Below are 26,567 nucleotides of genomic sequence, written 5' to 3'. Positions count from 1 at the left end.
TGTCGCTTTGACTGCTGCTGCTGGTCCAGTTCAGTTCGCAGTTGGCGACATATGTGGGAAATTTACAAAGTTGTGAGCTAAGCGCCAAAAAAGCAGTTCGGATGAATAATGACAGCTTGGCAAAAAGTCAGCAGGCGAGTCAAAGGCGCAAAATGCTGCACGAACCCAATGAAAAATGATTGCCGAGGCAGGTGCCACAGAGCCTTGTGGCACAATCGATTGACAACAAAAATAAAAAAAATAAGAAGAAGCTCTAAAAGTGCTGGCAGAGGAAAATAAATAATAGTTTTAATGAATTTGCAGGCGTGATAATCAAAAGCGGCAGCCACATACAAGCGCACAATTTGCACAACTCATGCAACGCAGACTTGCACCCACCCCACCTGACTTGCCACACACATACATATATATATAAATATATATATATATAGACACATTGCAGCTGAGTGGCACGCCCGAGTAATTCAATAAAACTTTGCGACAAATGAAGCGCCAAGTTCGAGCGACAGCTACGAGCGGCTAAGCTTTGCCAATTGCTGAGCGAACTGTGTGTGTTGCAAGGAGTGAGGCAACATTGAAGCATTGGCTTGCAAATGAAAATGATTTCCTTCCATGTCATTATTATATACATTTGCTTGTGCTTTGGCTTGTGCCTGTTTTCACTTTTGTCTGCGCAGCTTCAGCTTCAACCCAACCCGCCCATTGCTATTCGCTTTAACGTTTGTCTGGCGTTGTATGCTTTCCGTTTCCGCTTCCTTGGCTGCGCAGCACTCTCGCTCTCGCACTCCCCAGGCGAAGGTTTCAAAAAATTTTTCACATAAAAAATAATAAGAAAAGTTCTATGCTAATGTTGACTGCCAGCTTCAGTATTTTGCCAAATAGCAAAAGAAATTGAAAAACAATCTGAGCTCGAACTTTGGCTTAAGCAAAACACTTGATTACCTTTGGCTCTTAAATCTTTAAAAAGCAATGCCATCTAAATGAGTTTATAGCAACTTTTAATTAGTTTTGCAATCAGCCAACAAAAAAAAAAAGGAAATGAGAACTAAACACACAATAAAATGTATAAAAATAATAAGAGAAGCAGCAACAACTTTTGCTTTATAATTTCAAAGGTAAATATTTGTTTTTCAGCTAATGCCTCGCGGCCATAATCAACAGCTACAGATTGGCCAAAAAATCAGCAAAAAAAAGTTAACTGTTTGCCAGCGAATATTGAATGCACTCCATAAAATTCTGCGAAATGCCAAGTTTAAATTAAAGCTACAGCTAAGCCAAGTTAGTCGTGAAACAGAAACTGAAACAGAAACAGCGGCGCGCTCGCTATACAAAGTAATCAATTTTTTGAGGCCAGGCCGACCGACCCACTTTGGCCAAAAGTTGTTGCAGTTGCGACCACTTCAACCAGCCAACCAGCCAACCCTTTTAGCTGCCCCTGCGTTAGCTCATCCGTTGAAAGTTCAAACATCACCTGGCAGAACCGCCGCAAGGGCGCTTCAAATAGCTCCACTGGGGACAGTCGCCCCCCACACTGCTCACCCCTTGAACACTTTTAACTCCGCTCCAGACGCTCGTCGTCGCTGCTGGGGCGTGGCTTGGGCATAGTTGTCAAACTTTTTCCACGCTATACCGTTGATTTTTTATTTGGTTTTTGTTTTTGTTTCATGCGCTACTGAAAAATTGAAATGCTGCCTCACGTGCTGTGAAATTTTTTATATTTGTTGATTTTTGGCTTAGAGTGTTGACCAACAACAAAGTTTCATTTTCCAGCAGCTGTTGTTGCTGTTGTTGTTGTTGCTGTTTGTGTGTTTTCAATGCTGTTGCTGCAACGAATGCCACTTACCTTTTATATTTTTGTTGCATGACTTTTATGAGCAAAATGCGCGCGCTCGAACGGTTGTTAATAACTTAATATCTTTTGTCAATTTGCCAGAATGCTTTAATTTGATTGAAACGAAACTTTGCTGCTGTTTGCAATTGGCTTTTAGTTTATTTGAATGCGTTACCAAAAGGATTTAGAGCTCCAACTTTACATTAAAGTTTCATTTGAAGCATTATGCGTTTTCATTAGCTTTCGATTTGCTGAAGTGCTTGGCTGACTGCCTGACTGGCTGGCGTGCTTAAATGCTGCACATTCCACAAACTGCGGCACGTGCCACACAAGAACGTTTTCTAAATACCAACAGAGCAGCAGCTGAAGCAGCAGCCGAAACTAGTCTTCGGACTTGCTGCTGCTGCTTGATGCTGTGACAGGCATATTAAAAAGGACGTGCCACAAAGTCCTGTGTGTGTGTGTGTGTGTGTGCTTCAAGCTAAGTAGTCTTAGTACAGTCATCAAAGGGCATGTGGCACGAAAGAGCAGCGCGTAACTCATAAGCTCTACACGTGGCATGCAGGTGTGTGGGCTAGTTCAGTTGGCGGCGCCACCAAATAGGCAAACGTTTCCATTTTCAGCAGCGCGCCCAAACAAGTTGCAAGTTGTTTTAGGCTAAGTGACCCCCCAACCTCCCACCCAAGTGTAGTAAGTGCTTAAATTTCTTTTTGTTTTTTACGTTATGCACGGACGTTTATTGAAATCGTTTTGCAGTTATTTTTCATTTTGTTTTGAAATCATAATGTTAAACTTAGAACTAATGCAAAAAATGCTTAAGTATATTACAATAAAACTTTTATCGAGACGGCATTTAAAAGTTTTCAAACAAATACTGGTGTTCTTAAGCGGGGTTCACTTTACTCATTGTTCTCACTAAACATTAGTTAAATACATATACATATGTTGAGTTGACTACACGCTACTTAGACATGTACACATATTGTTATATAGCATATATATATATAGTACTTATAGGGGTTGCATGAACTCAACGCTCAAGCGTTGGCATTTTTTAAAAACAGTTGCCTCGCTAAGTATGCTGCCACTGCCTTACGGAAATATTAGTACATACATTAGTATGGCGCCAGGTTCTAGCCTAGTTTGCGTATTTGAATATTTTGTTTAATAAGTATGCAAATTCTCATAGAACTGTTATTTGTTTTGCTGCTGTGTCTATAACATTGAAGTGCTTAGATTAAATTTGGGAGTTTGGGTTTCCTACGCGGCGGCTCTTGCATTGAACACATCTTGTTGTCTCTGATTTAAACTAAGTGCTATGTACTAAGTGCTAGGCCTAACTAGAGACTGCCCAATATTTTAGTTTGTATAATTTAAATATGTCTTTGGAAACAGAGTGGCGGACATTGTCTGCTGGCTAATCTTGCGTCTGCGCCTCTTATTATATTTACAAGTCTGTGTGTGTTTCATTACCGCTGGTTAAACATATCTGGTTATCTGTGTATGAAACTCGGATAGGCAAATCTGCAGCTGGCTGAACGAGGGTCGCTCCGCAGCCAGCGAAGCCCAGCAATAGGCCATAATGGTGAAGCTGCAAAGAGTTAAGCAAATGGGAAACGCCAAAGTGAGTTTAAATTGTTGGAGCTCCTAACTCTTTTTCAATACTTACAGCTCATCGGGACAGTTGAAGGGCTGAGCCAGTCTGTAGCCATCCTTAAGATAATGCTCCATTTCGTACGGATCGATCTCAGCATAGGGCAACTTGCCCAAGGTGCACATTTCCCACATCAGCACGCCAAAGGACCAAACATCGCTGCCTTCGTTGTAATGCGACTTTTGCAAGGCCTCCAGTGATAGCCACTTGATGGGACGATATTCACCATCGCCCAGGCAATTGTAATCGCCAGGGAAGAGATCACGGCTCAGGGCGCTGTCTGTAAGCTTAACGCGCAGTTGATCGTCAATGCTAAAAATAATAAGAATCAAAGAGTAAAATGGTTAGCCAAAAAGTTCAATACAAATTATTAGAATTAATTTCAAACTAAATATTTTGCAACTGTTTAGAATATTTAATACTAACTAATAAATCAAAATTTTGTACTAAAGAATTTATATAAATTAAGTTTTTATTATATTCATATCTAAAAACAAAATGTACAGCATTTATTGATGGCTATGACTATTAAATTTCTTTCAAATATTGAATAGATTCTAATTTGTTATCAAATTATAAAATTGTTTATTGAAACTTGTATTTGGCTTTATATTTTATCGGCAATAAATGTTTGGATGCTACTTACACACAGTTCCTGGCGGCCACATCCTTGTGTATAACTCCATTGTTGTGCAAATGCTCCATGGCCATGGCCAGCTGGGAAGCCATGAGCACTGTCTGAATGGTGGTCACACTGCGGGCATAGGAAGGATCCTGCAAAAAGGTCTTGAGATTGCGAACGCTGCTGTTGGCCGCATAGAGAACAAAGGGAGTGGCGTAGTCCTCAATGGAAATGCCCAGCACAGCCAGAACATTGGGATGTGCGGACTCGTACAGCATCATGGACTCCTGGAGCAGCAGATTCACTTGTAGCTGGCTTGCATGCTGCGCCACAGTCTTAACCAGAATCTCCTGGCAGTCGTTATAAGTGCCGCGATAGATGCGCCCAAAGTTTCCCTCCTGAACGAGACAGGAGAGGCGGATGCGGCACTTCTGGACTGTCAGCTCCTGGAGACGGCGGTTGAACTCCTCAGGCTCATGCTCATATTCGCGAAAGGGCCGCGTCAGCGTGGCATATGTGGGAGTAATGGTTGAAGGGCAGACATAGATCGAATTGTGAGCAGTCGAAGAGATCGTAGGCAGCCGTTGAAAGCTGGAGGTCTTGATCAGATGCACGCCATTCGAGGGATGACGCTTGGACGGGCCCTTGGCACAGTAGGCAATGAGTATGAGCGTGGACACAAGCACCAGAGCCAAAATGCCACCCACAATGAGAGTGATGAGTCCGCTGGTGGGCGGCACAAGCGTTTCGCGCAGCAGCGGATCGTAGTCCGAGTTGCCAGCGCCGCCAGGAACGCCGCTAACTGTAACTGTGGGCACAGTGGGTGCAACACGTTGCCGCTCACGCTCCTTAGGCTTGGGCTGCTCCACATGCGGCGGCCTGCGCGTTTCATGTCTAGCGCGCTCTTCATTGCGCTCGGGATAGTCATGTCCACTCAAATCCGGATGCAGCTGCTCCTCATCGTCGTACTCCTCGCGCGCGTCGTTGGGCTCATCTTTTAGGCAAATCTTCTTGCGCTTGAATATCAAATTCGTATTATTGTTAGTCGCGCGATCCAGTATAACCTCAACGCTAATGGTCACCGTCACTTCGGCTGCTCGCGTGCCCGAGCACTTGAGACTAATGCCCCAAGTTTGCGGCTCCATGGGCACATCGCCAATGCGTGAAATGTTCAGCAGCGGGCGTGGCAGCACGCCTACATCCGAAGTAGCCACATTAATGCTGTAGGGCAGCGGATGATCCACCAGCGACTGCCAGGTGAAGGTGACATCGCTAATATTCGCCGGCACCGGCACAGCAAAGTTCAATGCATAGTCATTGATTGCGCCCTCGCGCACATAGTACAGCTCAGCCGAAACGCCTGCAAAAGAGAGAGAGAGCTCAGTTAGTTGAATTGTAGCAGCTGGAAATTAATGATACGCCATGTTGACCCAATCGAAGTGGCAACACACACACACACACAAAACTTTTCGCACAGTCACAGTTACAGGCTGCATAATCAATCAATGTGGATAAGAGTTTTCTTTACTTTGTCAAATTGATTTTCTTTTACTCCCACCCACTCCCACTTTAGCAGCCACAAGCCTTATCTGTCCACTTAGACACTTTGCTGACATATTGAAGGAGTTAAATAGCTGTGAGCCACAAAATGGACGCAATTGCCAAGCAATTTCGTTTAACAAGTTTGCAATGCCAAACAACGCAAAAATCAATCAAGCAGGACAAATAAGTTGGCTCAGCTTTAAGTTAACAGAGCTATGTTAAGAGAAGTGCTCAGACTTTAACATTACATTATGTTAAGCAATTAGCTTAGCGAGGTTAGATGGACTTGGCAATTTTGATATTTAATTGCAACTAAATTGTTCGAAAAGATAATAAAAATTCAAAATGCATATATACAATAATATTTTAGATATTGTATTTCTTAAGATTTGTGTATGCTGGTGCTTACTTTCAAGCTCAAAATTGTAAAAAGCAAAAGCTAGCAATTTAACTATTTGTAGCAAATTGTTTGTCTTCAAAAACGGATTCAACATTGCAGCCTATGAACTCAGCTAACTCATCTATTCATTTTGACAAAATATCATGGCATATCCTATTCTATCTCAAACAGCTGTCAGCTATCACTTTGAATACAAGATCGTATCTAAATTGCAGCTGGCCCTAGACTGTTGTTATGACAGCTCACAGCTCACAATGCATTTAATTAAATTAGCTTGCAACAAAGCAGCTAAATTTATATAAATATGACTGTGCTCGGGGCCTTGTACCTGCTACGCGGCCACTTGTGCTCGACCATTGTTGCCTTAATAAATCAATCAAATTATAAAACGGACCCTTTCGCTGCTTGCCACAAAGACACGCGACGAGACGCGCCGCAAACACACACAGAACTGAGTTGAGGGGGCGTGGCATGGAGCAGGTTAAATGTTTATGCTTAATTAAGGTTGATGTGCTTACTTGCTGTTGCACATGTGTGTGTGTGTGTGTGTGTTGCATGCCACAATAACTTATTTATTTTTTCTTCTGCCGCTGCGCTGTTTATTTTAGATTTTTATCGCAGTCAACGTCGCAGCGACATTTTATTTTAATTTATGCCACTTATGCGTTCTACACACACACACACACACACACATGCATATATACTTGCTACATATGCATATATAATGTACTAATTAGTGTAGTTCCCCCCAACGCGCTTTGCACGCTTCGTTTGCAGCTTGAAAATGTAATTAGTGAATGCGAACTGTAACTGGAGTTGAAGCAAGGCTTGTGGCCTGGGGTTGAGCAGAGCAGTACGCACTTGCAGAAATGAAAACTGTCGCATAATGAAGCAAAAGCTAGATAAAAAAATTATGATAACTAAGCAAAAGGGTTAAGAGCGTAAAAGATGTAAAAAGAAATCATCAGTTGTAACTAAACACAGGCAGACTAGAGTTGAGCGCGCTATCGATACTATCGATAACTACGCACTAGCAAACTGCCGTCAATAGCAGCAATACAGAAAATATTTTTTTTTATATATGTTAATACTAACGATAATTATCGCTAGCTCACGTTCCATTGCTGCTGATTGAAAAGAACAAGTGCCTGCAGTTTATTTAAGACTCTTGCTAATTAAAGCTGATTGCGCCACAAATGGAAGTCAATGGAATGTGCCTCATGCCCCAGCTGCAGGAAAATCGAATTTCATTATGCTGCTGACACCTAGGGCAGGCACTCTCCTGGTCCAAACTTCATCAAGTGCCACTGACATAAATTCGTAGCTCAAGTCCAAGCTGCTACATGCAAAAGTAAAAGTTTTTGGGGCACGGGCCACACCGGCAAAGTGTAAAAAGAAGCCGTGAAAATATACTTTATTTTTTTTAAGAGCTTCAAATTGCCAAAGAAAAAGCGTGTAAATGGCAAGACAGCATAAAAAAAAGGCGAGCCAGGTAAGCTCTTGGTGTGTGTGTGTGTGGCAAGTTGCTGATAAAGCAAAATGTAAAACAAGCCACACGAAAAAAGCAAAAAAAAAATTATAACCAGCAGCAATATAAGCGCATCAACAGACACAAAAAATGAGTAGCAAGCCGCAAAGCTTAAATTAGCAGCAAAAAGGCTGCCACAAAATGAGGTTGCCACAGCTCACTAAAGCTTTAAATCAAATGCAAATCTACTGCTGGGACAAGCACAAATCGTTGTACAAACTACGACTACAATAAGTTTGGCTCTATCAATGGCTTAAACCCTTTGCCACGGCCCGGGCGCTTTGAATTCATGGCACGACATCTATTTAATTTCAATTACACACACACACAAGCAAAAAAAATGATAATAAAATGAAACTTTGTGCAGAAAAATTTTGCGCCCCAAATAGCCGAAGGATCTGCAACAGCTCGCAGTGCAAACATTTTGGGGTTCTCTCTAATTTATGCAAACCAAAAGCTCAACGAGATTTCAATGGGTGTGTGTGTGTGCTCGCTTTCTTAGCATATTTTTCTTTTTTTTTTTTTTGCAACGGACAGAGGAATCCTTCTGGCCACGTTATTGCGTCATTTGCTGTTTCGGGCGAATTTCGCAGGCCATAAATCCAAAATAGTCTTTTGACACATGAATATGTTGTGCATTAAACGCAGACGAAACGACTCCCACTCGCCCAGGCGCAGACCCAGACGACATTTTTATTTCATTTTATTATCAGAGATAGCGAGCGAAACAGTTGGAGGGGGGACTGTCTGGTTGGTCTCGCGGCTGATGATGACATTTGGTGGGCACTGAGCTGAAGCTGATGCTGATTTAGGGCCACATATCGTATTGGGGTTGCAGCGCAAGGGTTGGCGCCTCATAATGTCTTTAGCTACAGTGGTATTCAATTTGTAGCAAAGAAAATTTAAGTCTTGCTTTTGAATAATTTTTTAAAGCCATTTGCATTTGCAACGACTTCAAGCTTAAGCCCACTCGCCAGTCACGCCCAAGCAACAGCTTGGCACAAAAAAAGAAACAGCAAACGAGTATGAAAAAATTATATATACACATGTACTTATCTGGCAACAAGCTGATTAAATCGCAGTGCTCAATGCTTAGTGCTCAGTTCTCAGTTCTCAGCGCTTGGCCAACTGCCGGGCCATAGAAGGTCAGGCAGGCAACAGAAACTGGCAAGAGTCTGAGTCTGTAGGTAATTTTAATGCGCAAATGGACACAGTCAGTCAGTCAGTCAGTCAAGTCAGTCAGTCAAGCAGTCAGCTTGCAACAAGACAAGACACCAATGGATGCAGCGTCATCATCGTCTGGCCAAACAAACTTTGCTTCAAGCTTCAGCTGCAGCAAGAGCAGCAGCAGCAGCAGCAGCTCGGGCAGAGTAAAAGACAAACAAGCTAAAGGACATGTGAAGTGCTTGATGCTCTCGCTACGGTTCTGGCAACTTCATTGCCAGTCAACCAAACACTCACACACACAGACACAACGTGCAACTCGCAACGTGGCACGGTAGCTGCCAAGTATTTCTATTTGTATTTCAACGCCCTGGCCAAGGCAGCTGCAATTTATTTTGCCAGCTCTTGGCGCATGGCTTTCAACTTTGGACGTCTTTTTTTTTTTTTTTTGTGCTCGTTGTACGTTTTTCGTTAGTACTTTTTTGCCTGCAGGCCAGACGCAATCAGCTTGCCCCTGCTTCTTGACCATCTTATGCAGTTTATGTATTTTCTTTTATATTATCACCTCAACGGCAACTTCAACAGCAACAACAGCAATGATGATGCTGACGATGATGATGATGACGATGCTTTGCCCTGGCCATAAATTCAAGTTCAGCGCTGCAAGCGGGTGGCATGGGGCACGCTGGTGTTGCATAAATTATGATCTTGTAGATACACAACGACGACTGCAGCACATAAAAAACGCATGATGAGCCACGTTTATGGTTTGCTACAAGTTGCCTGCTTGTATTTCAATTAAAAATGTTAATACTAGTTAGCGCTTAAATATGGCAACAACTAGAGAGGGAGCGAGCTAAGTGGCAAGTCTAATTAACGCACTTTGTGCAACCAATTGGAATTTTTCGGCACTCAGTGCGAGGCAAGGCAATAAATGCGTAAAGTAAGCAATTAATCTACTTCTGCCCGATACACAAAGTGCCTTTCATCAGCAGCCAAAAGCCATTCATTAGGCCCCAAAGCAAGCCAGGCCAAGCCCACTAGCCACTTGGGAAAACCCCCTACGGCCTATGGCAGCAAAAAAAGCAAATTACACTATGCTACAAATGTTGTAAACTGAAATCGGAATAAAGAATAAAAGATTTACATCATCATTTACATCATAAAAGCAGCAACAACTTTGTAAATATATTCAGAGCGTTAATTTTTATAAATTTCAAAAATATTACTTCTGCTTTTCTAAACTCGCAAACAAAACATTTTTTGTATTTTTCTTTATATTTGCTAAAATGTTTAATAAAATATTTATAAAAAGATGCAATAATGTAATTTAATTAATTTTAAATATTTTTAAAGCTTTAGAAAATGTAGCGCACTAATTTAAAAAGCTTGCAAAATTTTTTCGCTTAAAAAAATATTATTAAAAATTACTTTACGTTTTATTTCTGTATTTTGTAATTCAAATGTTGAAGAATTTATATTTATAATTAAATTTAAAATTTTTAGAAATTTTATGCAAATAGTTTTTAATTAAATATTGTTGTTTTTATTAAGCAATTATTCGTATCTGGAACTCTTAACTTTGCTTAGCTCTCAACAGTGTAATAGACACATAAAAATCAAATGTCTGTGGCAAAAATAAAAGATAAGTCTGTCTGATATTTAATGTGATTATCTGGAAAAGTTAATGTGATTATAGGCTTGCGTGTGAAACTGACCGCCAGACCCTTAAAACGCCAACACCACCTGCTGACCCATGGGTGGGAGGGAGATAGGGTGGGGAGCAGGGGTTAGTCATCTATCAGACGGCGGCGCCTGGACAGTGATTTTCAGCGATTTGAGCCATTTTTATATGCGTTGTGGCTTTCAATTTTCTTTGCAAAACGTTTTGATTTACTTTATATTTTTTTTTTCTGTATTTTTTGCGTGATGTAATAAAATTTTTATCACCTATGGCTGGACGCAATGCAAACGTCTAGGCGCTGGGGCTATAAAATTTATGGCAAGTCATAAAGCGTGGGCGGTCGGTCCACAGGTGCAGTTGGAAGTCGCTGCGGAGTTTGGGGGGGCAGGTGGGAGCGAGATGAGTGCTGAGTGCCCTAGTTAGTTGGGTTTTGTTGTGGTTGCGGTTATTTTTGTTGAGCGGAGTTGGAGGCACACACAGCTGGCTGCTGCTTGGGTCAGCTGTGGTTTTGATTTGCATTGTGGCACAAACAGAAGCCTGGGTGGGCATAACATATATTATATTAGAGATGCTGCTGCTGCTGCAAGAAATTCTGTGGCCAAACACAACAATCTGTTACTGTGTGTGTGCCGCTCGCTTAAGTAAACAGCAAGTTTCCTGCATTGCCCAAAATTTTCAGCGCTGTTGTTTTTGTTTCTTAAATTTATGAACACTTTTGACATGACAAAACAACATTGAAGCTGAAACTGAGCGACAATAGCCAAAGGGAGCTCTGCCAAATTATTCTGGCCCAACACCTACGGGGGCCTATATACTCACACACACACATGCACATACGCAGAGCAAACAAACAAACAAACAGCGGCACATTCACATGCATACATATATTTTTCAATAGCACCCCCGGGATGGCATAATTTATGACTCTGACCGAGTGAGACAGGCTCGCGTATTGACTTTTTTTTCGGCCAGACAACTGCCTCGACAGCTGCTGTGGCAGAGAGTTAGCTTAAGTACACTGTGAGAAAATATAAGCAAGTTACCTAACAAATACTTGACATAATAGTGATAATAGTTGTTGAAACAAGTGGACATTTGAGTTAAGGCAAGCAATTGGCAAAATTTAATATTTGGTTAGACTGCTAAAATGATTGAATTATTTATTATAATTTAATTTATTAGTGCAATGTTTTAGAAAGCAAAACCTTAGCATAAAATCATGAAATTTTCTTCTTTTAGAGAAATTAACAAATTGAAATACTTGCACAATCGTTTGTTACACTCATGAAATCATCATGAAATTTTAATACAAATACAAATAATTTAGAGAAATTAACAAATTAAAATACTTGAAAAATCGTGTAACATGCGATGAATGAACATGAAATTGGAGAAAATTATTAAGACCCAGCAAATTTACATATTTTATTATTATTTAAAGTTGCACTTAATTAAGTCTTATAATTTGCATTTTTCGATTCAATTTATTTAGTGTCTAGAAAACTGCTAAATATTTTACAAATTGCATTTGAAGAACTAAATAGAATTTTACATTAATTATAATTACCAATCATAAGCTGCTCTAAATTTGTTACATTGAAAACTATTAAATAACAAACTTGCTAATTCAGCTCAGTGTATTCATCTTGAAGCTCACAGCAGAGAAGAAGCAGCAGAGATTAGCCTTGCTCTGCAGTCAATGTAGGCGTTGCCACTGAAGTGGACAGCTCTCCAACCTAAAACTCCCAGCCAAACACATTTGGCTTGTTGAAAACTTTTTTGGCTTTTGTTTATGACTTTGAGGTTAGAGCCGAAGCAGAAACAAAAAATAATGCATGCATATTTATGCATAAGCATATGTGTACTTGTTTTTTTGTTTTTTGTGATAGTTAGGGGTTTATCATCTTGTTAACGACATGACAATGCCAAAACTTTAACAAGTGGACGACCACACACAGACACAGACACAGGTAAATGTCAAAAGCTGCTGTGGGGTGTTGTGGGGCTGTTAAGATGCTTGGTAAGTGTAATTAACAGCTTAGCGTTAAGTTAATTTTAAGCTGCCTAATGAGCGCTTCATTTGAAAGTAAAGAGCACAAAGCGCTCACAAAGTAATGCTCAGTTAAATTGCACAAAATAAAGATATACACTTTAAATAATACGCATACGCACTGTATGCTGCTGCAATTAAATCCGCTAAAATTAGTTAATGCAGACAAAATTGATTTAACATTAAATTAAATGCCATTGCGCTGTCCAAATGATGAATACATAAAACAATTTACACATAAACACACAGATACAGACACAGCTACAGCTACATAAAGTGGCACGCAGATACAAATACATTTTCACGCCATTTGGCATTTGTTGTTGTTGCACAAACAGGCTTACAAAAGATGAGAATTGATAATAAAGAGCGGCAGACACGATAATAACCGCGACTAATGCACGGCGGCAAATGAATAAACCAAGCGCTGAAAAGAGGCGTGTACCCACTTGGGCGGTGTGGCAAGCAAGAGCGAGAGAGAGAGAGAGAGAGAGAGGGCAAAACCAAAACGAATCGCATTCGCAATGGAACGAAACGAGGCACAGTCGTTTGTCTGTGGCCAAGTGGCATTAATTGCGGGCAAATTAGTTATATATATTTTTTAAAATATATAGCAGCATATGCAGCACTTGAACTTGCATTTATTTTATAGTTTATCTCTTTTCAGTTTCGTATCTTAAGCAGGACTCACGGACTTGCAACAAGTTCCCAGCGCAATTCGCTTCACGTGCCATGTGCGCTTTTGATTAAGCGTGACAGCAAAATTACCACAGACTGTTGCGCCTCCAGGCTAGAGTTGCAAGTCAAGTCAGTCAGTCAGACAGTCAGTCAGTCACTCAGTTGATTGAAGTTTCTAAATTATATCTGGCACTGTTATCAACACAAGATTGATTTCCATTTGATATTTTGATTAGCATTAAATTGAATTGAAGCTAAAAAACAATGTGGGTCAATAAATTATACAGCAGCAGCACTCAATGAGTCATTAGCTATGTTTAAATAAAAACACTTAAGTGCAGTCAAAAAAAATCTTAATTGCTCCCCCGCTAAGTCTCACTCCCTCGACTAATTTAGCTGCGTGGGAAGCGCAGCGCGCATAATTTTCCAATAAGTTGCATTTGCTGTAATTGAGCGTAAAGAAATTAAAATGATGTAGCACATTTGTTGTAAATAGAGCAAAGACACTGCTGGAATGCCAAATAATCGAATTGATGCATAAGAACTGCAGCTTAGCTAAATTGCAACCCCTTGAGCCTTGAGCCTCGAGCAGTTCCCATCAGCATTAATTCCAAATCAAATGGCAGCCACACACGCGTCGCCTGCCCATTGTATACTTTCATTTTTTTTTTGTTGGGTATTGAATAAACAGCAATGAAAAAATTAAATACAAAATAATAAAAAATAATTTACGGGCTCATTAAGCGTCTAGGGGTTGGGTAGAGTGGCAGAGAATTCGCTTGGAATTCGACCAGCAATAAAAATTGTTGAAATCGCAACGACTGACGTTGAGGCTGACTTGCCCAGCAGGACGTTCCATCCCTCGCTTCAAATGAAGCCCTCAGCAGTGGTGGTGCTGATGGTGGTGATGGTGGAGGGTGGGTGGAGACCCAATGGGATTGGCATTGTGGCGTGCTCAAGTGCTGGCGGCTGCCTGCGATGCGTTTGCCAACGCTTCGTATTTCGCTTCCGGGCTGCGTTTGTTTGCATACGCAGCAGGACACAGCAGCAGCAGCAGCAGCAGCCCAAAAGGTGCGAGTGAGACAGCGCATGGACGAGCAGCTAGCTGAGGGTCTGAGCTATGTGTGTGAGGTGTGTTTGCTCAACGCATTTCTGGTCCATTAAGTAGTACTGCTGTTGTTGTTGTTGCTGTTGTTGATATTTTTGTTGTAAAGGTGGCCTCATCCTCCCTGCCCGCCCCTCCCCAGCGCTCTGCCCAACAGCGTTTGTCATTGTTGTGTGCGACTTTTCTCACTTTGCAGCGAGCTGTGCTGTGCCTATTGGGGTTGCTTTAATGCATGTATCCACAAGATACAATTGTATCTCTTGCTCGCTGGCACGCGTTTTGTTTATTTAGAAATTTTTGTGTTGCAACTGCAGTCGCTGTGTGTGAGAAAAAAAAAAAAAAACGACTGCAGCTTAAGCACAAGTTAATTACGCTAAATGGCGCAGCATATCCTTGGCACATCCTGCGCTTAGCTTTTAATGCGCGCAATTGTTTTAAGCTGCGTATGCCTAATGCAAATATCATGTTGCTTTATTATCCTCCCAGTCCAGCTGCTCATTAACATAATTTATACATTTTCCCAAACGCCCAGCACTGCCCACTGGCGGATTACCATAAATTTCTGCCAGATTTTCGCAGCAATTCCAATTGCCATGTGCCATATGATATATCTATTTGTTAAATTTATATTCATTGTGCAGTTGCCACAATATCGCGCTAACGATTCTCATGCCAATGAGAATTTGTCAGTTGCATTAATTAGAAATTCTCTCTCTTTTTAATTGAGAATTATGCAATCTTAGCGAGCTGCGTGTTTGGCTTACACCAATCATCAGGCAAAATGACAAGCGCTACTTATGGGGCTTGCCCATTTGCTTGCTGCAAAACATAAACAATTGAAACTGATTAAACTAATTTGATAAGCAGGCGAAGCCACAAGGCACTTGAGATATGAACTCAAAAACAAAAAATATTCTTTTCACTCTCTTGGGGGCGCGCCTGGGCTGCCAGTGCGTGTTGCAAGCCATTAGCTGCTCAAGAGGGGTTATGATTTGAATGTGAAATAAATTTTAATTAAATTAGCAGTTTGATAAGAAAGCTAAGAAACTCAAAAGTAAAGCGCTGAAGTAAGAATTGAGCGAAAAAATATTTACTAGCTGTTTTAACAGTTTTAACTATGAAGTAATTTTAAAAGAAATTTTATAATAATTTTCATTATTTATAGTAATAAATTATAGTTGAATAAGGCAGCAAAGAAATGCTAAAATATATAAGTAATACAAATTGGGAAACAAAATTCATATAAAACTTTTACCAGCCATTTTTAACTATTTATTTTACTTAACTATGACATTAATATTATAAAGCTAACACTTTCATATAAAAATAGCCTCTTTAATATATTTAAAAATATTTGCTTATAATCTTAAGTTTAATTTATAGCATTGGCTCTATTAATATTTTATATAACTTTACTATAATACTAAGCTAGTATTTTTATTTAGCAAGCAATACTTTGAATTTATATTACAAAAATTGCATTTATATATTTAAATATTTTAGTACAAAAAATTTAACATTTTCTATAATGTATTTTCATAATGTATATAACATAACAAATATTTGTACACTTAATTTATTTTAAATTATGCTTTACATATTCTGCTATAATTTGTTATATAATTTTAGCTTTTATTTAAACAGCTGCAATGCATAATTTTTTTTGTTATTGATAATTGCACTTGCACTCAGAGCAATTGTTGTTTGTCACAGAAGACAGCACAGGCGACAATAACAACAACAACAACAACATCCGCATTTAGCGCATTTAATTAAGCGCAAGTGGGCGGGCGGGGCTCTGCGATTTGTCAGTGGGCGTGCCCGGCTATCCATGACCAAAATGTTGCTGAAGTGTAAAATGTTTACGCAATTGAAGGGCCAATGACTTGCAATAAATGCAGTGAGTTGAGCTTAGTCAGTGAGCAGGGTAGTGAGCGCCTCCTTGCCACTTGCCACTTGCAACAACTGCTGGCGCTGCCACTGCTGTGCTGCTGCTGACATTGACACGTGTGCAAGGCATGGCTAAGTGGCAGCTACACACGCAGCATAGAAAGCCACAGTCAGCTAAAACCAAAGTACGTACCACCCTCGCAATTAAGCGCAATGGCAAATGCAACTAGAGATTTGCTGCTGCTGCTGCGGCTGCGACTGCTGCAAGCAATGTTGCCACATCATGCTGCATGAGCCTCCTGCACTCATTCATTTGCCAATTACGCAGAGAACTCAACTCGAAGCGCAGACATGGCGCAAAACCCAACATGCTGCCGAGTTGTTTATAATGTTGTCATCAGCTTTAGAGCAACAGCAACCACAACAACAACAACAACAAATGCGTCACGTTTTACATGCAGCCGGCGTGCAACATGAAATATGCTAGCTCACCAATGTATACATAAGCTAAAGCTAAAGCCACGATTATTTCATATCTTAACCTAAGCGTAACCAAAGATTTTTGGGCAACCAACGCAGAAGATTTGGCATTATTAATATTTGTTGCTGTTGTCGCATTTGCGCTAATTGAGTTTACATTACTTTGCAGAAATATATTTATAACGTGTATTTTTAGCCAAGTGTTCACATTTTATTAGCCAAACGTGAGTTGGCAACACGCAGTTTGATGGGGTATTATACATTTTTGGCTCGTCAGTGTGCCTAGTTTAAAATGTCAATGTGCATGCTGCTTAGATTAGCGCTTGATGCTTGCAACATGACTTGCAATTTAAAAAGTAGCTAAAGGGTTGGCTAATGGCAAAAGCGACAGCAAGTTAGACAAGTTGAGTGAAGCTTGGCAGCAAGTGAATAATAGTCATAAATTTATTTATTAACATGTACTAGTAATAGTAATAGTTTTATAGCTTATTATGTTACTTGTCTTCAGCTACTATTTTTATTGTAACTTACATTTATTTAATTGCATTTAATATAAAATGCCGCACATTAGTTACAACCTGTTGACTCTTCGTTCAAAACTTTGCGCATATGCAAAACACAACTTTTTTTTTTTATTTTTTGCCAAGTTTGGCATTAACTTTTTTAATTGCATTTAACATTAGAACGCTAGCCAGCTGTAAGCTATTACCTAAGCATATAGTAGAACTTGTTCGCATTTTTAGTGTGGTGCTTACTTATTTTAGCTTTTGCCGAAACCATTAAGGACTCTACGTGCCAGGCTGCTGCTCCTCTCTATGTAACGTTAACGAGCTGTCCCAGTAGTGGCATCAGTCCCTGACATAGTTTATATATATAGCATATAGCCATATGTATATATGCTAACAGGCCTTTGGCCAGTTGGCAGAGCAATTTGGGATCACTCCCCACTAAGTTACCACTCAGCCAACGAGTGTGGGGCACACAGCTAACGAGCAGCCAGAGCCAGAGCCACAGCCAGAGCTTGGCTTTTATTTTTATTCTCTCTCTCTGTCTCTCGCTCTGCTGTGTGTGTGTGTGTGTTGTGGTCTGACAATTTAATTGATGTACACGCATACACAACGACAGGTCAAACACACACACACACTAGTGACAAAGTCAAGCTTTTGAACACACCGCTGCACAAAAAAAAGAAAAAAAAATGACACCTACAATGAGTGGGGTAAGCCAAAAAGTAGGTCAGGCATGCAACCTGCTGTCAACGCTATTTAATTGCTAAGGGTGCGCACTTGCAACTGCAACTTGCAACGCAAAATGTTTACCGCTTTAGGCCATTAATATATATCTAGCCTAGTCTTCAATTTGATTTTGTTTGACATGCAGCTGACACACAGAAACTAATAAATTTCCATAGTTCTAAAATGATGAAATCGCTGCACTGATTGATTAGAGCGCTGGCGCTGGCGCTGATAAGCCCAAAGGTAGCAACAACAAATAAATAAACATGAATTACAATGCTCAATATCTGTGGCAGATAAGCGCCTGATTAGCAGCGAGACACGCACTCGAACAAATATTTACACAGTTATTCACAAGTGACGCGACCTATCGCAGTTATATACGCTATATATAAATTCAGAGACTTACTCCTACATACTGTGGCAATATTTATTGCCTGCAGTCTGGTTTGCCTGCCTGCTTTAAGCCATCAATCACTTGCTCTGTTTGCTCAACAGTCCGTACTCATACGAGAGTTGTAAATTTTACAACATAATTTCTGATAATAATTCCTCATATCTTCACACAGCGTCGCGTCGCGTCGAGTCGACAAACAGTGGCAAGCACTTTGCAGCTGTTTTTATTGCTGCATTGTACAAAGATTTATTTTTTTATATGAGTTGCAATCATAAAATACTTGACACAACAAATGCTGCATTTAGAATTTTCAAATTTAAATTTTAACGCTTGCCATTAATCTGTTTAGCTTATTATTATAGAGTTAAGCCACTTAAACAAATACGCAGCTGTCAAAAATATATAAATGGCTTCGACAACAATTGCAAAGCATAAACAAATGCCCATGCTTCGCATTAATAAATCATTTAATAGCATTTGTGAAAATTCCCCACATATGCTATAATTAAATGTATTATTTATACATCACTTACCGATTAGTCTTAGCACCTCGTGCAAATTTAAAAATATATTCAAATGCGTTTGGCCGCTGCTCAGCAGCGCCAAAAATAATCCGATTGTAAAAATTCCCTTAAAACTCAGATCCATTGTGCAAGTTTCTTTTACGACACTTTTTGCCTTAAACTGTTTTAGCTGTTTTTTTTATTTATTTTATTTTATCACTGTTGTTTGATTTTAATTTATTTAAAGCACGTTTAATTTGGCGCACATTTTATTGTGTAGCATTCGCTTGAATTCACAATGCGGTTCGGCACTTGCCTCGCCCAGCACCTCAGTTGGTGCTTCCAATTGGAATTGATAAGGTTTTACGCTTGCACTAAGTAACTTATAAGCACCGCAGTCAGTACTTATGCCCCGACTATCCGCCGTTTGTCGTTGGGATACTTGCAACACGAGAAATACGCGCTCGATACGCGACTCCAGAAAGAACCCACACGTCTACTCGCTTCAACGTTTCGTTTGAATATGAAACTGAAATCCATTTCAAATTCACAATTCACCAACAGAAAGCAGCAGACGAGTTGGACGAACTTGTTCGGTTTGACGGACATCGTTGGTCGTTGTTCGTGTTCGAATCTAGCTAAGTCGCTTGAAAAAACGCTAGAAATAAAATAAGAACAATTCTTAAATGGCAAAAATATGTTGCTTAATAATTTAATACAAACAATATAGATTCTTGACAGAATTATTATAGAATATTATTATTATATGTATTATTGAAGCAATAGTTATTAAATTAATTTATTTATTGGGTTATTCATATAAAGTTTAATGAATACATTTCAGATTTGATTGAAGGCAACCTCTAAATCCTCTACTAAATGTTAGTTATACAAATATTTAGACATTAATAATATTAATGCTATAAAAATGCCGAACAGGCAACTCATGAAAGCAACTGCAACATGTTCGACGAACTTTCTTGCTTTTTCTTTCACTCTTATATGCTTTTACAAAAGTACTTATAACGCAACAAAATATGCAACAGAAAATGTAAACAGCTTAACAGCACTGTTAACGGCTAACAGCAAATTTTATGCTCCGCCTCACTGTAAGCACTACTCAGCTTTTGTCAGCTAACAAATTCGAAATTTAAATTCTACTTATTTTAGTTAGACCACTAAGCATTTGCTTAGTGGTTAGACATATATAGTTTATTTTTGTTTACAATAATTGCACCTTTAGGCTAATACTTTACATATAAATAAGGAACAAATATGTAAGCTTGTATACATATAACATCGAAAAATAGACATCTATAGACACTTAGAATAAATACTTTGGAATGCTCTAATTGCAACTGTTGCACTTTGACACATAACTTTGGCGTATATCTAAATTACTCGTCGACTTTAAGCAGCTCGAGAGAACTTAGTGTTGTTTCGATTAACAAATTGTAATCCAAGTCATTAAGACTCGCCTTGGCGGTTAACAAATCCAAAAAGGAGTCCAATGGCCTCAAAGTTTCCGTAGAGAAATCTGCAAAAATATTAAGCAAAATCAATAGTGGGGCACAATTAATGTGTAACAATTATTAAAAGAAACAGACACTGGACAGCAACGAGCACATCGAGTTGAGCTGCTTACCAGCTATTGCTTAGATGTGGAACATAAGTTTACCAAAATGCTGGACGCTGCAGCCGCAAGCAGCGCGCGATGCTTAAGACGGCGGCTAATAAAATGATAAGCAAAAAAACCAAAAGCTAAGATGACAACCAAAGTTTGTGGCTTGCCCAAAGCTAAGCAAAAATCATAAAATGACAAATGAAAATGATAATAATGATGGTAAGCTCGAGTAAAGTAAAAGAACTTACCACTGCGAGCTTGCATGCGCCATTGAGTGTTGCTAGAGCTGCGCTGCTGCGAAGTTTCTTGTTGCTGACCCGAGAGAATATTTGCAGCATGCTGGCGTCCACGTATCATGAGACTCTCTGGATGCTGCCAGCATTTAAGCAGACGCTGAGCACGCTGCCTGGGCAACGCTGAGAGCAGCGACAGTTTGCGTTCAATGCCTTGCGGAGTGTCCTCAATATCTGCAAGATATAACAATTTAATGTATATAAATTAAAAGCAATTGTTAAGCCTAAAGCATACCAAAGACAATGGCTTTCATTACATCCACTTGCAGCTCAAACACATGATTCTCCACATACTGCAAAAACATTTCATATTCCAGCGCACGATAGCCCAAATAGGTAAAGAATGAAGAAAAGCCCTCGGGCAGTGGAAAAGCTATGGACTCCACAGCCAAAGTGTAACGCTCCAGTATGAGAAATAGCGAGTGTTGTTGATTGCTGGACATCTGATCGCTATAAAATAAGAAGTGTTTAAAATATAAGCAAACAGCATGTGAATTACACTCAGATTGCAAATTGAATGCAGTTGAGTTTGAATTTAAGGAGCGGTAGAAGTAAACACTTACATAAGCTGAAAGCCGCGTAGAGTCTCTAGACGCGCATCCAATCCAGCAGCACGACAGACCAGAGAGCAAAGCGCACGCGAAAGCTCCAACTGGGCTGTAACAAACTGCGAGGCCACAGCATGGACATGAGCTGGAGCCTGAGAGCGATCGAAGAAGGTTTCCTTAAGCCAACGAAAGCCAGTTTGCGGCTTGGATGAATGCTTAACCAAATGCACGCTCAGCTCACGCAGATACTGAAAGTAAATTAGAAGGACTTAAGCAACTACAATTATGGATTTATATAGCGTAGACCTACCACAGAGATGACATGCTCCTGCTTGCTGGCAGTGCAGCCCTGCTGCTCTATAAAGGGCAACACCTCATTGCCAAAGGGAAAGGCGCTGCTGTTGTTGAACTCGCCAAAGCCGCCAGTGCTGCTGCCTGGAGCATCTGGAGTCATGGGTGTAGTGCAGCGGGACAGCGCCTCGGGCTGATAGCAAGCAAGACTAAAGATCAACTTCTCCGTCACCTGCTCAGCGGTAAAGCGTGGATGCTCCTGCTTGCCGTTTTCATTAAGCAGCTCCCAGAGACGTGTCCAAATGTCTGTGCGATAGGGCGAAAGACGCTGCTGTGGCGAAAGCAGCATCATGCTGGTATTATGCAAAGCCTCATGTGATATGCCCACATTGATGTCGGCAACGCGCGCCTGAATGGGCTTGCTGGCAACAGCTGTGGTCAAGGGTAGCAGCTTCAGCAGTGTCTTGGCTTCATCTGGCAGACCACGCAGGGCGGCCGCATAGCTGCCAGCTATGAGCGCCTCTTTAAGCAAAGCGACCGTATCGAGTGAAAGTGGACGCTCCAGAATGCAGCTCAGCAGCTCAGCAAGCACATCCATATCGCCCGAGTGTATAAGAAAGTAGTGTATGATGCTAATGCGATTATCCAGCGAGCTGTCATTACGAAACGCCTCTATAAGATGCGCCTTGGGCACGTTTATCGAAACCAAATCCAAGCTGACGGCATCGTAGGCCAAGGCGCCCCATTTACGCAGTGGCACCAAGTGGGTGACCTCAGCATTGCGTGTGTTCAATGCAGAGCAAACGATATGACAGCTCGGCTCATGCTGCAAACCCACATCCAGCAAATGCACAAAGAACGCCGAAGAGACGAGCAACTGATGTGTGCCTTGGAGAGCAAATGTAGGACGCAGCAGTCTCGCCTTTTGCCAGGGCACGCCCGGCATGACGCAGTGCAGCACGCAGCCATGATGTAGCAAGGATACCGAGTAGGCAAAATGCACATCCTGCTGCTTGTCGCCGGACTGCTTATGCGCTTTGGGCTGATACAAATAGTAGTGGCAAACAAAGAACATGCCCGAGCTGTCGGCAAGAATTATGAGATTCAAGCTGCTGTCATGCACACGCAGCGGCACTGCATCATCATCATAGCTGGCTGTCTCCTCAGCCTCGTCACTGGACTTGAGCTTGGGCAAATTCAGCGGTATGTTGAGCACAGTCTCTGTGGGCTGCTTCTCATTGAACTGAAAGGCGCTCAATGTGGGACTCAATACAGGCTTTGCCTGCTCGCCAGTTTGCTCACGTTCATCCAGCAGACTTAGACTTACTGCCTTGGGCTTCAGATGTATATAGTACAGCGCTTGCTGCTCTGCATCAAACTGCGCCCAGCTAAAGTTCTTGGCCAGCAGCTCATGCGTCAAAATGCTCGTGTCCAAGCGCCAGCCGCTGCCCTCAGCGCTGCCTGGTTGTATAGTCGTTGTCGAGCTCTGCTTGACTGTGCAGCTGTACTGCTTGATGCTATCCTCGTGTGTCAACACCAGCAGCTTATCCTGCCAGCATGTGCGTGTGGCACTTTCCACGCGCCACAGAAACTGCGTCATGATCTGCTTGCTGCTGGGCTCTGCATTCAATGCAGTTGTTTGTCCCGCCACGCTGCTGCGCACTTCCACTACAAACGCTTGATACATCAGCTTCGTCTTTACCACATACGACAACAAGGTAATGCTGCTGTTGATGCTCGCCTGAATGATTTGCATGCAACCTGGCAGTGTCCACAATACGCGCAGCTGCTTCTTTGTGGCATGAAAATGTCCAACGCATGTTTCACGTTTTTCCGGCTCATCCAGATACTCAAAGATCCAAGAAGTTAACAGCGAACCATCTTGCTCCTGTCCCAAAATGCGCCACTCGTTGGCCTTCTCTGCAAATTTCAATTGGCACAATTAATTGCTGTTACAGTTGCTTAATTCACTGCTGCACTTACCTTTGTAGCCCTGTGCGGCTAGCAGCCCACAGAAATTGGCTGCCAAGTTCTCTTGGCGCAACATTTTAATTTTTATTTAATATTTTGCTATTAAAATTACTGTTGCATCTTGCACAAATCAATAACCTGCCGCGCCACTGTTGCCAACTACTTGAAGTGCATGCAGTGCTGCCAACCTGCTTGTAGCTTAAGTAAACTGTAGATAGTAACAGCTGTTGAAGTAACGTATATGGCGCAAATATTTAAAAAACGGCACTACCACACACATAGTACTCTATATTTATTTTAAAATAAAGCCATGTAAGTTTTCTCATTTTGCTTCAGTTCAGCTTTCAGTTTCAATTGTAAAACATACAAAAATATTTTAATAGCCTTGTCAGCTGGGAATATCGTGTATCTGGTAAATCAGTTGTATGCTAGACAAATATATAGCTTTGTATAAATATTTATATATTTAGCAAAAATGTCAATTGAGAATACCTGTATTACCGTTAAACATTTGCTTGGCAATGGCGTACGACGTTTCTTGGATGTCTTTGGGAATCCTGCATTCGCTTAAGTGAATAGGGACGCTATGGCGGACACGACTACCAGCTGCAATACACTTTTATTCTATTAGTTTTTACAAATTGTACTACTTATTATAAAGCACAGACCATGAAAATTGTATGGTACACAAATTTCAAAAGAAAAAAAAAATTTAAATAAATAAATTATAAAATATATTTATAGATGTTATGATTTAAATATAGGTCTAACCCGCGCTTCCTCAATGTAATGTTTCTATGCGAAAATCTATTATAGGACTGTCATTTTAAATTAACAAACTTCAGTTCACTTTGTATAGTTGCCAAATTAATATTTGCTACCAAGTTAGCAAAGTATAAAATTTGTTTGTATTTAAGTAGGCTTTGGAATCTATAACAACATTTTTCACATCAGGCTCTAAGCACATTTTAGTATAATGCTCATATTGGTTCAACATTTGTGTAGTGAACAACACGTAAAAGATTTGTTAAGTAAAATTTACATTATTATTTTGTTAAATGTTCTGAGTATTGCAACAAATTTGGAGGACTTCGAATAAGTACTTCCGGTTACAATCACCATCAAACTCATTTAAATAAAACAGAATCTTGACTTACTGGCAGCTGCCAACAAAACTCATTTAACACAAAGTTAATGTAAGTTAAAATTATAAACTTTTATATATATATATATGATTTATTGATTTTAGAACCATGTGCTGCGGACCGGCCGGCTGGTGCTCATTCTGTGGCCCTCCATGTGGCGGACCTTGCTGTCAAAGCTGCTGCGTTGAGATTACTTGCTCGCCCTGCACCCCCTCATATCTACAATGCTCATGCTTTTGTTGTGGCTGTTAAATTGTAGAAAGGATGAAGGACTTCTCTCTGCGGAACTGCCTATGGCACAAAGTGATCCAGTGTGGTGGGAGGCAGAAGAACCGTCTTGCTTAGAACTGCAATAATTGACAAAATAGTAACGTAAAACCAAAAAAAAATTAAATAAAATTAAAACTACAAAAATATTTTTAAATATTTGTCGTACAGTGTAAATAGAAATGCAAGTAATATACATACACATGTATGTATGTATGCATCTATTCGATTCTACTCTCGACAGTCAAGAACATGATCATCAACAATTTATGTATCTATTGGATTATACAAGAAATTGTTTCATTTCTTGTCGTTCCAATATAAATCTGTTCCAGAGATTACAGAGAGACTCGCCTCACTTGAAATAAATAATAAAGATTACATTTTTGTAACCTCATAAAAGACTGTGCAAATACCATCTTTATCACTTACATTTTTTGGAACTCTACTCAGTTTAGCGTTGGCTGCAGAGCGGACATATTAGAAATGAATACTCATTCTACTTTGGAGATAGCAAGCGGCGAATGGAAATTCCTACGCGATCTCTATGCAGAACGGAAAAGCGAATCCTCCAGCTACAGCTGCATTAATAATTTTATTAATTGGAAAGCAATGGATCCAAGCGTAGACATTAAATGTTATACACTGGATGACAACTGGCGTACAGATGGCACATTTTTGTTTATTGCAAGTCACAGCAACTGTAACAATAAACAATATTATTTATTTTATTTAACAATTGCAGTGGACCTGCCATAGGAAATTTGTGTTCTTCAATACACTGAGCGAAAGTCTAGAACGCTTGACAGAACTGTTGCTTTGCTTGGATACCAATAAAATGTTAATATATGGCTATGGACAGCGTCTGATGCCTGCAGTCGAAGCATTTAGAAAACATTTTGCTGAAGTTCCAATGAGCACGCATCCAACTATTTGGTATAGAGCCAGCAAAGAACTTGTTGCTGGCTTTACTGCTGAGTAAGTCTAAAGCATCAGATAGCGCATATCGTATATATTTTATCTTTTATCTACACTTAGAGCCCCCGCTGGCCTTGAGCTGCGCAGCTTAGAGCTCGAAGATGCAGAAACCGTCAACGAATTCTGGCCACATCGTTCAGCGGGCTCTATACATTTTGCTAGAGCACTAATTAGTCGCAATATTTCGGTGGGCGCTTATGAAACCAACGCTCAATTGGTTGCATGGTGCTTACGGTAAACATAAATACTTACATATAAAATATTGTAACTATAATTTCTAAACTACTTACATATATTTAGTTTACCTACTGGCTCTTTGGGCTTCTTACAAGTTAAGGACAGCCATAAGCGACTTGGTTTGGGCAGTTTAATGGTGCGCTATTTGTCTAAAAAGATTTTGGAGCTTGAAGAAGAAGTTCTGGCTGCAGTTCTACCGGACAATATAGCCTCATATAATATGTTTAAAAAATTGGGCTTTGAGTGTATAGATAAAGTTTATTGGATGCAAACCACATCGAATTCTTAGACGATAATCATAATACAATAAAATTTGTTCACAATGTGTTACCAACACATTCATTCACTTATCATGAAATAATTGAATAAAATGCAGAAGTTTCAAATATGTTTCAGCTCCAATACCAGTATATATAAAATGTATCATTTAAATTTTTGCAAAACACTTTA

At 40.3% G+C, this 26,567-nt stretch overlaps 2 protein-coding genes and 1 long non-coding RNA gene across 3 annotated transcripts; 1 reads left to right on the top strand and 2 right to left on the bottom strand.

Annotated features, from left to right (window-relative positions):
* Positions 1-2,564: 2,564 nt before the first annotated feature.
* LOC108594324 (tyrosine-protein kinase Drl) lies at positions 2,565-18,957 on the bottom strand. Its single transcript, XM_017979474.2, has 4 exons — positions 18,794-18,957; positions 4,132-5,467; positions 3,501-3,797; positions 2,565-3,422 (listed from the first exon to the last, which is right to left on the bottom strand). The coding sequence occupies exons 1-4, from the start codon at positions 18,906-18,908 to the stop codon at positions 3,311-3,313; spliced, it is 1,860 nt and encodes a 619-aa protein (XP_017834963.1). The 5' UTR covers positions 18,909-18,957; the 3' UTR covers positions 2,565-3,310.
* Positions 18,958-19,769: 812 nt separating this feature from the next.
* On the bottom strand, positions 19,770-23,623 carry LOC108594442 (protein pigeon). Its single transcript, XM_017979617.2, has 6 exons — positions 23,503-23,623; positions 21,539-23,439; positions 21,244-21,476; positions 20,916-21,130; positions 20,636-20,854; positions 19,770-20,300 (listed from the first exon to the last, which is right to left on the bottom strand). Exons 1-6 carry the CDS (start codon positions 23,564-23,566, stop codon positions 20,161-20,163), a joined length of 2,772 nt encoding a protein of 923 aa, XP_017835106.2. The 5' UTR covers positions 23,567-23,623; the 3' UTR covers positions 19,770-20,160.
* An 851-nt stretch (positions 23,624-24,474) lies between these two features.
* LOC108604701 lies at positions 24,475-25,008 on the top strand. The gene is made up of 2 exons (XR_001915356.1): positions 24,475-24,686; positions 24,740-25,008. It is a non-coding gene; the product is annotated as an uncharacterized LOC108604701 (long non-coding RNA).
* The last annotated feature ends 1,559 nt before the right edge of the window (positions 25,009-26,567 follow it).

The sequence above is a fragment of the Drosophila busckii genome, chromosome 2L, assembly GCF_011750605.1.
Source record: "Drosophila busckii strain San Diego stock center, stock number 13000-0081.31 chromosome 2L, ASM1175060v1, whole genome shotgun sequence".
In the NCBI taxonomy this organism is placed as follows: Eukaryota; Metazoa; Arthropoda; class Insecta; order Diptera; family Drosophilidae; genus Drosophila; species Drosophila busckii.
The sequence above is the reverse complement of the archived record's forward strand: the minus strand, read 5'-3'. Positions and strand labels throughout refer to the sequence as shown.